Source organism: Rana temporaria, chromosome 3 (assembly GCF_905171775.1).
Source record: "Rana temporaria chromosome 3, aRanTem1.1, whole genome shotgun sequence".
Taxonomy (NCBI): domain Eukaryota; kingdom Metazoa; phylum Chordata; class Amphibia; order Anura; family Ranidae; genus Rana; species Rana temporaria.
In genome coordinates, this window is record NC_053491.1 from 374,802,115 (window position 1) to 374,815,917 (window position 13,803).

General features: G+C 44.7%; 1 protein-coding gene across 15 annotated transcripts in view; it reads right to left on the bottom strand.

The window, feature by feature from the left end:
• Positions 1-265: 265 nt before the first annotated feature.
• The window catches only part of PPFIBP1 (PPFIA binding protein 1), a 161,249-nt gene continuing 147,711 nt past the window's right edge, over positions 266-13,803 (bottom strand). For 11 of the 15 annotated variants that reach the window (XM_040345570.1, XM_040345569.1, XM_040345568.1 and 8 more), the window contains 11 exons: positions 13,303-13,444; positions 13,001-13,135; positions 11,885-12,035; positions 10,944-11,055; positions 10,126-10,214; positions 7,405-7,527; positions 5,735-5,860; positions 5,273-5,461; positions 2,905-3,084; positions 1,868-1,933; positions 266-416 (listed from right to left, as the gene is read on the bottom strand). In XM_040345570.1, the coding sequence (XP_040201504.1) occupies positions 330-416; positions 1,868-1,933; positions 2,905-3,084; positions 5,273-5,461; positions 5,735-5,860; positions 7,405-7,527; positions 10,126-10,214; positions 10,944-11,055; positions 11,885-12,035; positions 13,001-13,135; positions 13,303-13,444 (1,400 nt within the window). In that variant the 3' untranslated portion in view covers positions 266-329. The remainder of the gene's footprint in view (positions 417-1,867; positions 1,934-2,904; positions 3,085-5,272; positions 5,462-5,734; positions 5,861-7,404; positions 7,528-10,125; positions 10,215-10,943; positions 11,056-11,884; positions 12,036-13,000; positions 13,136-13,302; positions 13,445-13,803) is intronic. The other 4 variants (XM_040345573.1, XM_040345567.1, XM_040345563.1 and 1 more) reach the window with 1 other exon arrangement.

Genomic DNA, 13,803 nt, shown 5'->3' on the forward strand with positions numbered 1-13,803 from the left:
GATCTGAAGTGTATGCAAGTTATGCACAAAATTATTGAGAAAAAAATCTGCCTATCAGTTTGCCAGCAACAACAGAGAGGTTCAGTCCCGGTGGTGGCGATCGGTCTGATGCTTTTGCACGGTTTCAGATAAGTGCAGAATACAGTTACGCAACATCAGAGCTGCACTTTAAAAAACGAGGCTCATTTTTTGTTACCACTTTAAAGAAAAGGCACATGCTCCACTTCTTCCACCTAAACACTGTGAATAAATTCCGTATCAAAAAATTATTTATATATATATTTACTTTGACACAAAAAAAAATAAAGTTACAAGTGTTTGCATATTTGTCACATGTTCGAGTCGTCATCTGTAATACTGGTGCATGGCGATCTGGCGGAGTAGTCTCTGAACATTTCGTCTTCTTTGAGCATATGCTGCGGAGACAAAGAGGAAGGCGCATGAAAATTCAGAGCCAAATTTACTAACCCCTCGCCTATATACACTTTATATGGAGCAGCCCTGTGCACCTGTTTATCCCTTAAAGTGGAGTTCCACCCAAAAGTCGAACTTCCGCCCACTTCCCCCCCCTCTGAGTGCCACATCTGGCACCTTTTTTCGGATACCTGTTTTTTTTTTTTTTTTCTTTTACAGGCACCCTGTCCCCACTTTCAGGAGACCGGGCCGTGGTGAATTACATCAGCAGCTCGGTCCCCCTCCCTCCCGCCGGGCCAGTGTGAGCGCGCAGCGCACTTCGCACAGTAGGGACCCCCCGTGAAGCCGAAAGGCTACACTGCCGGGTTCCCTTACCGGCAACAGAACCCGACAAACCAATGTAAACGTCGGCTGTGGTGCCAACATCGTAAGTGTCCTAATGTTAAACGTAAACAGCTACAATGTGTGCAGCTGCTGACTTTTCATTTTTAAAAGGGGCAGGCGGACCAGCCTCTTCCATCTGTAAAAGTTCCACAAACTAGCCCATGCACCTGTGCCCCCTTAAGAGTCAACCCTTGCACCTGTATACTCTTACATATCATACCCCCGCTGTATATCCCTTACAAACCACCCCCTGCCACTTATGTACCCCTTGCTGACCAGCCCCCTGCACCTGTGTACCCCTTTAGCCTATATTTGTAAATGCCTTTTATAACCTCAGTAATGGGGGGGGGGGGTCAATATTATCCGGTAAGTCTCCACCTTGTCCTCACTGTGGTGATTTACTTGGATTTGAAAGTTTGCCCTTTCTGGGACTCACCCGTGCATCGTGTGAATAGATTACCAGTCACCTGGGATTTTTTTTTTACCTTGTATGAGACTTTATACTCACTCGTGTTCATTTATGTAATCCTTTATTTTTTATTTCAGCGCAGACTTTTTTTCATATTGCACAATATTTGTGATATATGCTACTTGTTAAAGGGGTTGTAAAGGTTCGTTTTTTATTTTCTAAATGGGTTCCTTTAAGCTAGTGCGTTGTTGGTTCACTTACCTTTTCCTTCCATTTCCCTACTAAATGTTTTTTTTCCTTTGTCTGAATTTCTCACTTCCTCCTCAGTAAGCTGTTCTGGCTGACTAACCCCCAGCCAGAACGGCTCGGATGATGGGGGCAAGCTTACCAAGGAGGAACTGGAAGTGAGAAATTCAGACAAAGAAAAAAAACATTTAAAAGGGAAATCTAAGGAAAAGGTAAGTGAACCAACAATGCACTAGCTTAAAGGAACCTATTTATAAAATAAAAAACAAACCTTTACAACCCCTTCAAACGATTAACTTTGTTTATTCGTTACACTACGTAGTTGTTGATAAATCTAAAGGATACTGTACATTCAGCTTGGAACACGCAATGTGAGCTGGTGGTCTAATTGATTAATCAGCTTTGCACACTTACTGTCAGGTTGTTGATGCCTTCAGAAAATGCCCCAATCTGTCTTACAGTTCCTTCTGAATCTTCCATCTGGAAAAGTGTAAAGCAGATTGTTCAAACTACAGCTACACATCTCAAAGTGGATGTAATGATCAATGCATGGCAACGCTTCCCAGGTTAAGGAAAGCTGGCACTTTCTGACCTACTTTTGACACATTTCAGTTACAATTGGGCACATACAAATGTTTAAAATCAACAGTTTGTTTTACTTAATGTGAACTGGTCGGCCATTTTTGCTTATTAAAAGTAAAAAGCCAGTTAAAAAAAAAAAAAACGAACAAGGTTAGGTGTTTTCTACAAACTTTTCTAGCTAGAAAGCCCTCCTCTGTGAAACTAGTTTATTTTTATTACTAGCTGCTTGACTTTCCGATTGTTCTAGTAATTTTTTTTTTTTTAAGTGTATTTTGTGCGTGTACTCGAGAGAGGAGCCGGACTGCAGGAGTTGGGAGTAGGCAGGCCTCCCCCAGAGGCAATCTGCCACCTTTCTCCATGCCCCGGGTGGCAATGGCGGGTGTTTGAGGGGGTCCTCCCACACAGACCGTACTACCTGCTCCGCTTCGAAGCCCAACGGGGCAGAGGGACTCCCTATAAGGGAGTGAGAGGATTTGCCCGCTCAACCAGCCCTGTTAGTCCTTCGCCTCTCTTTTTTAGAGACCGCGTGGTCAAAGTGCGTGCATGTTAACCCAATTTCAAGTGCGTGCAAGTGTGGTGTTTTTTTTGTGGGAGGGAGGTGGGCATACTAAGCGCAGGCTTACCTTGCATAGCACACCCACCGGGAGCCGGGCTGAGACCACCAAACTCAATTCACATGTAGCCGAGACCGGGATCCGAACCCCTAGCTGCAGAGGTGAATGGCTTGTCAGCGCAGTGCCAATCGCGTTGAGCCACCGCAGATCCCCTGACTTCCCGATTGCTGTCTTCTCATCCAATCAGAAAGTCTTGTTGGCCATTGCCACAAAGGATAGGAAATGCCACACTACAAGCACACATTCTGAGCATACCTGTTCCAGCCTGTCTAAGTCCTCGTCGTCCAACATCCGGAGGTCCAGGCCGGCCCGGAAAGGTTTGATGATATTGTTGGCAGAATTTAGCCCGAGCTCCATTGGGCACACGTACTCCTCATTTTCTTCTTGTTTCTTTTTCCGCAAAGTTCCAAAGGTGGTAAACGCCAGTTTCCTCGGCTATGTGCATAAAGGGAATTAAATAAAATTACACATAGAATTGTGATTTTCTTTGGCAAAATCAATATCTAAAATGGTAGATTTATTGTCAAAAATTCCTAAAATTCCTTCCACTGGAGAATTTCTATCCTACCTGGTGTCAAATTTTCTATCGAAATAGTAGCCTAAAAAAAATTGCATTTTGAACAGCTTTAGAAGAATTACTTTTTTCCCCTTTCTGTTCTAAGCCAGGATAATCATTATTTAGACATATGGACAGTTTTCTACTCTGTCTGACACTCTAAGCCCTGCCTTGTATGGGTAGCTCATAAGCAATAAGAGGAGAGTGGGAGAAGGTTATATATCTTTTACACAGTTATGCATTATAACATTAAAAATTACACAATTTAACAATTTAAATCATTGAATCTACAGTATATTGCACACCTTGGACAGCCTGAGCACACTAAAGAATGATGGGATAATGTAGCTATACTTTTAGTGATGCGAGTATTTAAGCATCTTTGCAGTGCCATTTGGCCTTCATTTTGAAAATTGATGGCAGCCCAGGGAGTGTTTGATATATGTTGACGATAGGGTTGTCCCGATACCACTTTTTTTAGGACTGAGTACAAGTACCGATACTTTTTTTCAAGTAGTCGCCGATACCGAATACCGATACTTTTTTTAAATGTGTCCCCAAATGCAGCCATGTCCCCCCACATATTGCAGCCATGTCCCCCCACAGATGCAGCCATGTCCCCCCACAGATGCAGCCATGTCCCCCCACAGATGCAGCCATGTCCCCCCACAGATGCAGCCATGTCTCCCCCCCCCCATCCAGCCATGTAGTATCCCCCCATGCAGCCATGTCTCCCCCCCCATGCAGCCATGTCTCCCCCCCATGCAGCCATGTCTCCCCCCCCATGCAGCCATGTCTCCCCCCCCATGCAGCCATGTGTTCCCCCCCATGCAGCCATGTCTCCCCCCCATCCAGCCATCGTCTCCCCCCCCATGCAGCCATCGTCTCCCCCCCCATGCAGCCATCGTCTCCCCCCCCATGCAGCCATCGTCTCCCCCCCCATGCAGCCATCGTCCCCCCCCCCCTGCAGCCATCGTCTCCCCCCCCATGCAGCCATCGTCTCCCCCCCCCATGCAGCCATCGTCTCCCCCCCCATGCAGCCATCGTCTCCCCCCCATGCAGCCATCGTCTCCCCCCCATGCAGCCATCGTCTCCCCCCCATGCAGCCATTGTCATCCCCCCATAATTTGTTTGCGTGGGTTAAAATATATATATATATTTTTTACATTAATCATTATGCGTGTGAGATTGTCACCAGTGAAGGCCGATTAGATAATTACTAATGTAAGACTTTGTACAATGCAGCGCAATATATGAAATGCAATCCCAGCATTGGAAATCTGCAGATCCATCGTAGGCTCACAAGACAGCTCTGAGTAACCTAATGGGACATAACACACAGCAACATACTGTACGTAGGCAGCAGAAACAATCAGCGCGACATCATGCGCGCTGTCTGACAAAGATGCACAATTTACTTAGCATCAAGTTGGGATTCCAAATCTACATCACTTTGTAGGTTCCAAGACAGACAAGACAACCCATCAGCATCATTACCCCACAAGACCCAGAGGCAAGTCTAAGTCCCCCCATCCAGCCATGTTCCACTTACCTGCATCCCCGCTGCCGCCGACTGTCTAATACGCCGGGAACGTTACAGCTTTGAATCGCTGTAATGATTGGCCCTGCGCTGCGTATAGACACTCCCCCTTGCTCGGGATTGGACAGTTCACCCGAGCAAGGGGGAGTGTCTATGCGCAAATCATTACAGCGATTCAAAGCTGTAATGTTCCCGCCCGTATTACACAGTCGGCGGTAGCGGGGATGCGTCGTAACGGCGGCGGATTGCGGCTTCGGTTGCGGCGGTCGGCGGCGGCGGGGGGGGGGGGGAGGCAAGTATTCTATTTGTGTATCGGGGCGGGGTATCGGCGTCTGAGTACCGCCGAAAAAACTCGGAATCGATACCGATACTAGTATCGGTATCGGGACAACCCTAGTTGACGACAGAAGCATCCAGGGATTATAATGTAGGTTTGCTAAACATCTTGGGATATATGGAGGGCTTAAATAAATTTAGAGTTTGCCCTTGATTTCTTGCCTCCACGAGCCAATCTAAAGAGTCCTCACCTTGACCTTGGCTGTTGCTGTCAATAGCACATACTCCGGAGCCGACAATGCTTCCTGTTTCTGCAGCTGAGACTGCTGACCCACCAGGAGGTTAAAGTGGGTGGCCAGATGTCGCCGTAGGAGGGTCTTGTTCGGTGGGATGTTCAGCAATTGTGCCATAGTCTCCACATTAAACCGAGGCTCGAGCACCTGGAAAAAAAAATCATCACAGATATAGCAATTAATAATAAAAAATAAAAGAAAAATAGGATTAAGATGCTCAGTTAGGGCCCAAGCATCAGTTTGGAAAATGTGCAAATAGCCTTACCCCCCTCTCTATCTATATACATATACACACACACACACACACACACACACACACACACACACACACACACACACACTTTAAAGAGAATCCATCACTTTGCCTATTTATGGCAATCTTTTTGTTGGTTTTCCATGTTACCAATTATCAGTACTTACCATAAGACCACCATGTACCCCGCTACCCCTCAAGTTAGGGGCATATTCTGCTAAATCCACAGACCGCAGCCACTCCATGACTCTGTGATTGGTCCACTGGGCCACCTCAGACGGTGAAATGTTACTCTACAAGAAGGCCAAACAGAACAAAATAATTATCAGTTGTATCTTTAAGAACAAGTATAGGTAACAAAATAGGTTTAGGCAAAGCAGGACTTCAGAGAAGACGATGGAGGTGCTGGAAAAGAGAAATAAAACCACAGAGGTGCCTCTAAGTGCAGACCGTTGTACATTAATTCAAAGCAAAGGATGCAAGATCAAATCCCATTTGGAAAGATAAAATTGGCACATCATTAGTCCATTTCCGGTGGGATGAAGGTCAGCACTCGCGCTGTAGATGTTAGAACCACCGCTCAGCTAGATCCAGAAGCTGGAGCAAAGATAAAGGGCTGGAATGCTCTTGGAGCGCAGCGTCAAACGCGATGACATCACTGGACTTATGATGCTATTCTGAGGATGCGCACTATGGATAGCTAGTCAGGCTCGCTCCTTTGTCATACTACTGGTATGGGACTAAAGATGCCTTTATAGATAGTGCCTTCTATTAACAGATAGCTCCAGCTTAGCGGCAAATCTCACATCTACAGCATGAGTGCTGACCTTCATCCCACCGAAAATAGACAAATGATGTCCCAAATTTCATCTTACTAAATGCGAGTTGATCTTACACCCTTTGCTTTAAAAAAAATGTACAACCGTCTGCACTTAGAGGCGCCTCAGTATTCTTTTGCTCTTTTTGTCCTCTCTTATTAACTTTATCCACTGGACTCTGCATCTAGATGGTTCTTTGCAATAAGTGGTTGTAATAATTGTGCCATACTTTATTCCTATATCAATGGAGGTGCTGGAATCAGAGCCAATGAGGGTTACTACAGCTTTGTTTATTGGATTGCTCACAGGAGGGGGAGGAGGACCAAGGTTACTTCATTTATGCGCTGCTGCTTCTTCACTGTCCAATCAGCAAGGGGTTTTTAACAGAAGCACTCTAAAGTTGGCTGCTCTCCTCTCTTCCTGAGCACCTGCCCAGTTTTACACTAGAGATTGCAAGGCTAGCAGGCTGCCACATCACTTATGAGGGGCAAGCTGAGCTGCCGATAAACTGCTGAGAGGGGGGAGCATGGGGACCCGAGCTGCTGCATCAATGAAGGAAGGAGGGAGCATTGGGAGCTGGGCTATGGGGTCACTGCTGGGAACTTAAACTATTTAAAGCGGAGGTCCACCCGTTTTTTTAAAAGCCAGCAACTACAAATACTGCAGCTGCTGACTTTTAAAAAATGGACACTTGCCTGTCCAGCACGCCCGCGATGTCAGCAGACGAGGCTAAGCAATCGCTCGGTCCTCGGCTGCTTCCGCCGTCATCCTTGGTGAGGGAATTAGGAAGTGAAGCCTTGCGGCTTCACTGCCCGATTCCCTACTGCGCATGCGCGAGGATAGCGGCACGCCGTCACTGGTCCCCGCTCTCTCCTGGGAACAGTGTTAATTAGCGATATCTGTGAGGCCTAATGTACACTATGCTACAGTGGTGAAAAATGGGGAGCATATTTGACTTTTATCTGGTGAGACCTTAATAGTCTGGGAGTAATTTAGAAGTCGAGAATGAAGTTTATCACCTCATCGGAGGGTCTCCGGCGCAGACAGTTGGGTTCAAAGCTGTTTATCCGCAGAACCTGTATGGCACGTTTAATACTGAGGTGGTGGAGGACGCTTACAACTTTCAAAGACAGCAAATCATCCTGGGAAATAAAAAGAAAGACACAAATCAATAGAAATAAAAATAAAAATAAATAAAACTGCACATTACTACGGGTGAAGATAGCAAATGTCTCTGAAGTGCAGTTTAGTAAAAAGAATTATACAAGAATGTCTAGACTATATGGCTAAAGATACATGAACAACTACCCATTTAAAGCGTTACTAAAGGAATTTTTTTAAATAACAAACATGTCATACTTACCTCCACTGTGCAGTTCGTTTTGCACAGAGTGGCCCCGATCCACGTCTTCTGGGGTCCATCGGCGGCTGTCTCTGGTCCTCCCCGCAATTAGTCACCGCAGTGATGCGAGAGCTCACATGGTGGTCAGTAATTGCGGGCGCGCTCCCGTGATACAGCGAGCGGCCACCCCGCCCCTCGGTGCAACGCGTCACTGGATGTGATTGACCGCAGCGCCAGCCAATGGCTGCGCTGCTCTCAATCCATCCGCTTTAGCCAATCAGCGGCCAGGCTGAGCGGCGAAGAGGATCGCGGGACCACGCGGGAATTTCGAGGGGTCAGGTAAGTATAACGGGGGGCTCGGGGGGGGCATCAGTATAGATTGCATTAGAGGTGAAAAAACATTTTCCTTTACAACTCCTTTAAGGATTCCTACCAAGAATAATAAAGTAGCTCAATAAATCTTCACATAAGTGTTCATTTGCTGATATTTCAAAAGTCATTTTTAATCCTGCATTCAGATAATCCCTGGTGATCCTGCCATGAAGGTCCTTGTCCAGTCATCCAGGTATTCCTGCGAAAGGGTGACACCATTCTGTTCCCTCTGTCCTGTCACATGCTCTCCCTGGTGGAAACTACAAGTGCCATGCCAATTGAGCAAGCATGGTCCACCATTGCTGCCATCAGGAATCTGCTCCAGAGTAATGAAGTTCTCTAATATAGCAACCTAGGTCATCAGTTCTGTGCACCACTGGTGAACATCGCTGCAGTAGCGGGCAACTACTCAAATCCCAGCCCAGTTATGCAACTCCCTTTCCTGACCACAAGTTTACAATCTTGTCACTTCTAATGTAAGCCTTTTCCTGACTCAAATTAAAGCTGGAATGCATCTCAGCATAAGGACCTTATCACCGGCAAAAAATGACTTTTGCAGAAATAAGTAGACTTAAAGATATTTTATATACCTGTCCGGGTGACACAGTTAAAGAGCGGGAAGGGTGTCACTGGGTGGGAACGCCATTTCACAAGCTCCCTGCCAAGGTAAGCAGTACTATTTGTGCTAGGATTAGGATATTTGTTGGAATAACGCCTTAGTAAACACTTTCAGTGGCTGAATCTCAATGGAGTGAACACGGTTCATCTCACCAGATGAGCAATGAGCAAAACTAGGAAGGTTATAAAAATATATACATGTCGTGTACAGCAACTGAAAATGTGATCAAAAACTGTGGCAACAACAACAATATTACAATGTATCCAAATAATGTCCAAAACGATCTATGATAAAGTCCCCATAAAAGAGCTGAATAGCCCGTGATTACAAAGTCTAGTCGTAACTATGTAGCCATATACCTTTTTATTTGCTTGCTTGTTTCTTATACAGCGCAGCACTTTTTATACATTGATATTTTTACTGATTACAGATTTATGTGCGTGCAGATTAATTTTAAAGGCCATTTTTTAAAATTAGGAGGGCTTACATATATTTAAGGCCCCATTCACACTTGTGAAACTTGTCATGCGAATTTGGACTCCAAAGTTGCATGACAATTCCACCCCATGTTTGACAATGAGTACTGTTCATATCTGTGAGACTTAAGGTCGCAGTGACTTTAAAGTAGTTCCTGCACTACTTAGGTCTGTCTTTCATGCAACTTTTGAGGGCCTTAGACTTCAATATAAACCCTCAAAACTTGCATGAAAGTTGCACCTGCATGATGTACATGCGACTTAGACGTGCAATTCTTTTTGGTTTTGTTTCCTTGATTCGTTTTTGAGCAAATTTTACATTTTCAGGACGATTGGAATTCAAAATCAGTCAAAAATTATTGTCTGTTCCAAATTCAGTATGAAGAATAGCTGGTTGTTAAAGTGCGGGCTGGGAAGCCGGCTCCTTAACCAATGAACCCACTGACAGCTGAATGAAACAAAAGAATGCCGGCAAAGTAAAATAAAAGGTACCTCCCACCCTTTCCATACCAGGCCCCATGCCAAAATATATATATTAAAAAAAAAAACGTCCCCCCCCCCCCCCCAACTCCATACCAGACCCTTATTCAAGCATGCAGCCTAAGTCAGGAAAAAAAAAAGGGGGGGGGCAAGCAAGCGCCGCTCCCTTGTGACATCACTGACACAACATGCCCTTGGTCGATGACATCACAAGGGGGCTACAAACAATACATTGGAGCCCTACTGCTGTGATATGATTGGGGGCGCATTATTGCCATTCAATCTGTGTAGGGACAACAGGCAGGGCTGTCCTCTCTCACAATGTGCTTTCTGGGGGCCCCCTTGTTACAGAGGGCTTCCAGGTTCTGATAAGCCCCCTGCCGCCCGCAGACCCCCCCACAACCCTGGCAAGTGGACACACATTTTATATCCAAGCGGTGAGGAAACTTACCACTGTCATATAATGCAGCATTCGTCCATCGACCTTTGCCTCATCAAACTGTGTCTTGTACTGGGGGAGCCCTATATCATCCAGCCACCCTAGAAAATCCATAAAGATTGTCACCAAGTTACAGTATCAGAAAGGAAAAACAGATATCTGATGTCCAACAACCTTGGATGCTACAGGGCCTATTAAAAGCAAATTTCCTTTGTTCTAAATCACACTACACTACCCTGTCAGGTCACCAAAACTAGAAAAACTGGAAAATCCTCAACAGGGACACGTTCAAGAAGAAAAACCTAAAGCTGGATACACACTATACAATTTTCTTTCGATTTTTTTCTTAAGGTTTGACCTCATATTATATGGTTTGGTAAATGTAAAGGGCCCTTTCTCACGTACGGATCATTAAATACGGACATACTGTCCGCATGTGTGAAAGGGACCTAACAGTTTAAATTTGTATGCAATGGTTTTGGTAAATCTAAAGGAAATCAAACAACAAAAGTTGTATAGTGTGTATCCAGCTTAAGAGAGGTGCCACATGCTCAAGACAAAATGATTTCTAGGTGGCTCTTCTGTAAAAAGAAAGGATAGCGGGGGATATGGCCCCACTGAGTTGGGGCTCATTTACACTTGCTAGCAAAGTGTAAACAGGACTTTAAAACTATACATTTTATTTAGAGACAGCGTTCAGAGAGCTTTAACAAAGCCTGGCCGAAGCCTTGTTTTGAAGAAAGTGTAAACTAGCCCTGATATATTGCAGGGTACCACCAGGATGCCTCCAGGGAATAAAGAATAAAGTCAAATCAAATAAAGTTACTTACGTGTGACCCACTTGTAGTCCAATTTTCCATAGTTACTGTCATCTTCAGATCCCAGGGACTGCAGAGCCAGCTGGAGCTTCTTCCGATGTAACGGGTGTTTAATACCCAGTTCCTAAAGGATATAAGACAGCGACGTTGAAAGAGTGCGCAAAGTGTTTATTATATATTTAAGTTCAGTGTTCAACATACAACAAGAAAAGGCTACAAATTATGGACTTCATCACCTAAAAAAAAAGGAGCCCCAATGTTTAGTAATCATTCACTTTTTTTCGTTCAACCAGGATGATATCCGATTTGAATTTCGATCCATGTAAAACAGATTTTAACAATGGCATAGATCAAATTAACCACTATCGGACTGGCTCATGACGATAAACGTTGGCACTTGGAAGAGGAATATCATGGTTATGGCAGCAGCTGGCTACCATAACCCCAGTATACTCTTCAGCGAGCGGTCCGGTTTCAGATAAAAGTGGTCTCTGCGGCTGATTAAAATCGGGGACAGGAGAGCCCCCCCCCTCCCACCATGCTCCGGTCATCTTTTTGACCCCAAATCTCATATTTAAGGAGGTCCCGTCATGCTTTTTTTCTATTACAAGGGACGTTTACATCCCTTGTAATAGGAATAAAAGTGACCCACACATTTTTTTTTTTTTTTTTTAAAGGACAGTGTCAAAATAAGTAAAATAAATAAAATTTAAAGCACCCCCTCCTGCCGCGCTCGCGCGCAGCAGCGAATGCATACGAAAACGGTGTTCAAACCACATGTGTGAGGTATCGCCACGATCATTTGAGCGAAAGCAATAATTCTATGGATCAATAGATACATTAAATGGACATTGCCACCATGCAGCTTTGCTTGTAGGTCCCAGCTGGTATATATACATGTTATGGTATATTATTGACAATAGGGTCTCTGCAGAGACTGGGCCTGGCCTCACCTTCTCCAGGTCTTGCTGGGATGCATGCAGTAGTGTTTGACCTGAGACAATCCATTGCTTGCAGCCGTTAACATAGCTTCCCAGCCCTTGCTCCCTCAGCCAGGTGCATACCTGCTCCTTCGACCACTTGGCAAAAGGCGTATCCAAATCACTGTGGGATCAGAACAATACTTACACACTTATTGTTACAGCTTCGTATTTACATGTACAAGGTATTTGATAGGAAGTGGACTAGAATGTACATTACTGTAGGATACCTTAATGCATAAAATAAAATAAATCTTCTATGTGACAAAAAGCCACCCACACTGAGGACTTGTATACCAAGGTGTTCAATGCATATGGCACATTATTAAAAAGATGTCAACCCAGAATTTCCTATTCCTGCTGTATGTATCAAAAATGTATCATGTTCTCTTTGTATTGCTTCCTTTGTGTGAAACACCTGGTGATCCTGCCAGTCCCTCTGCTATCCTATTTTAAAAAAACGGATTACACTAGGCATATCCGCACAGTGCGGTGAGTTTTCTGGCTGTGCTGAGAACTCAGCCTGCTCTCCTCCAATGACCAGACTGGTGCAGACACGCCCTCAAACCCATTCACTGGGAAGACAAGTGTACTCCTTTTTCTGCTGCCATGTAATCACATCTCCACAGCATAGTCCTGGCTCCGTTCCTGCTCTTTTAGTGTTCCCACCAACCATGAAATGTTACCACTTCTCTGGTCTATACAATGCTAAATAAATAAAATGGAAGAGTTGAACCCCCCCTTGTAATGACAGTGAAGGATGTGCAGACTCAGGCGATGAAAGTTCTCACCACCAGATGCATCCTTTAATTATCCCCAAAGCACTTTTAAGGCTTGGTATAGTTCATGGACTATTTGTCCCTGCACAGACCTGTGTGCTTGACCAAGATCTCTGGACCTGTCCAATCTTGGCCCGGTAGTAGACCTGGTCCCTCACTTCTAGATGTATAAAGATATACAAATTGCATTCAAAAGAAAGAAAATGTTTTTCCTGGAGCCAAAACGACCATATCCTTGAATTTGCATTGAAACCCTTTTAAATCTCAGTAAGGATTTACAGAAAGGCCATTTTTATTTCCCCGTACAGACCTGTGTGCTTGACCAAGATCTCTGGACCAGCCCAATCTTGGCCCGGCAGTGGACCTAGTCCCTCCCCTCTTGAACTCCTCCTCCTCTGGGAAGTCATCGTCTTGGTTTAAAGTGGTAGACTGACTCCTCTTCAGCCTGGAATAAAATAAAATAAAATAAAAGAACATTCTAATCTTGCAGTTCTATTTAATCAGTTTATAGGAGAAATCCAAGTGGTTCCATGGTCAAGCACAGTTTATAGAAGAAATGTAGACTGTTCCATGACCAGTTTATATAAATTAAAAATTTTTAAGTTCAGTTACCTCCCGAACAGCTTTTTGATTCCCCGAGGCTTCTTTTTGGAATCAGGTGAAGATGGAGAGCTATGGGAGCTTCCTGCATCTGGTGAACGAGGGGAGGAAACTGCCAAGTCCAAGGCATCCGCAGACCCCTTGTCGGTATCTGCTGTGAGAATTTAACAATATATCAATTTCAACTATAACCCAGAATTTCACACTTATCTTTTCTAGAATAATTGCTCATAAACGAAGCATTTCCTGTAAACCAACAATTCCTTATCTAGTATCCTGGGAACTTGGGGCTTATGTTTACATGTTATGGCTTCTGAAGCTCTCCCGGTCCCTAGTGTAGTGTACAGTGGTGATAGTGGGAGAAGGGCCCCACACCAGGCTTCTCATTATCAACAGCAAACCAGCCCGACCAGACTAGGGTGAGCACCAGGGACAGCTTCAGGAACTGCAAAATCTAAAAAGAAGTATTTTAATGCAGGGACATGGATTCTTTGAGGTACTGAATTTTATCTA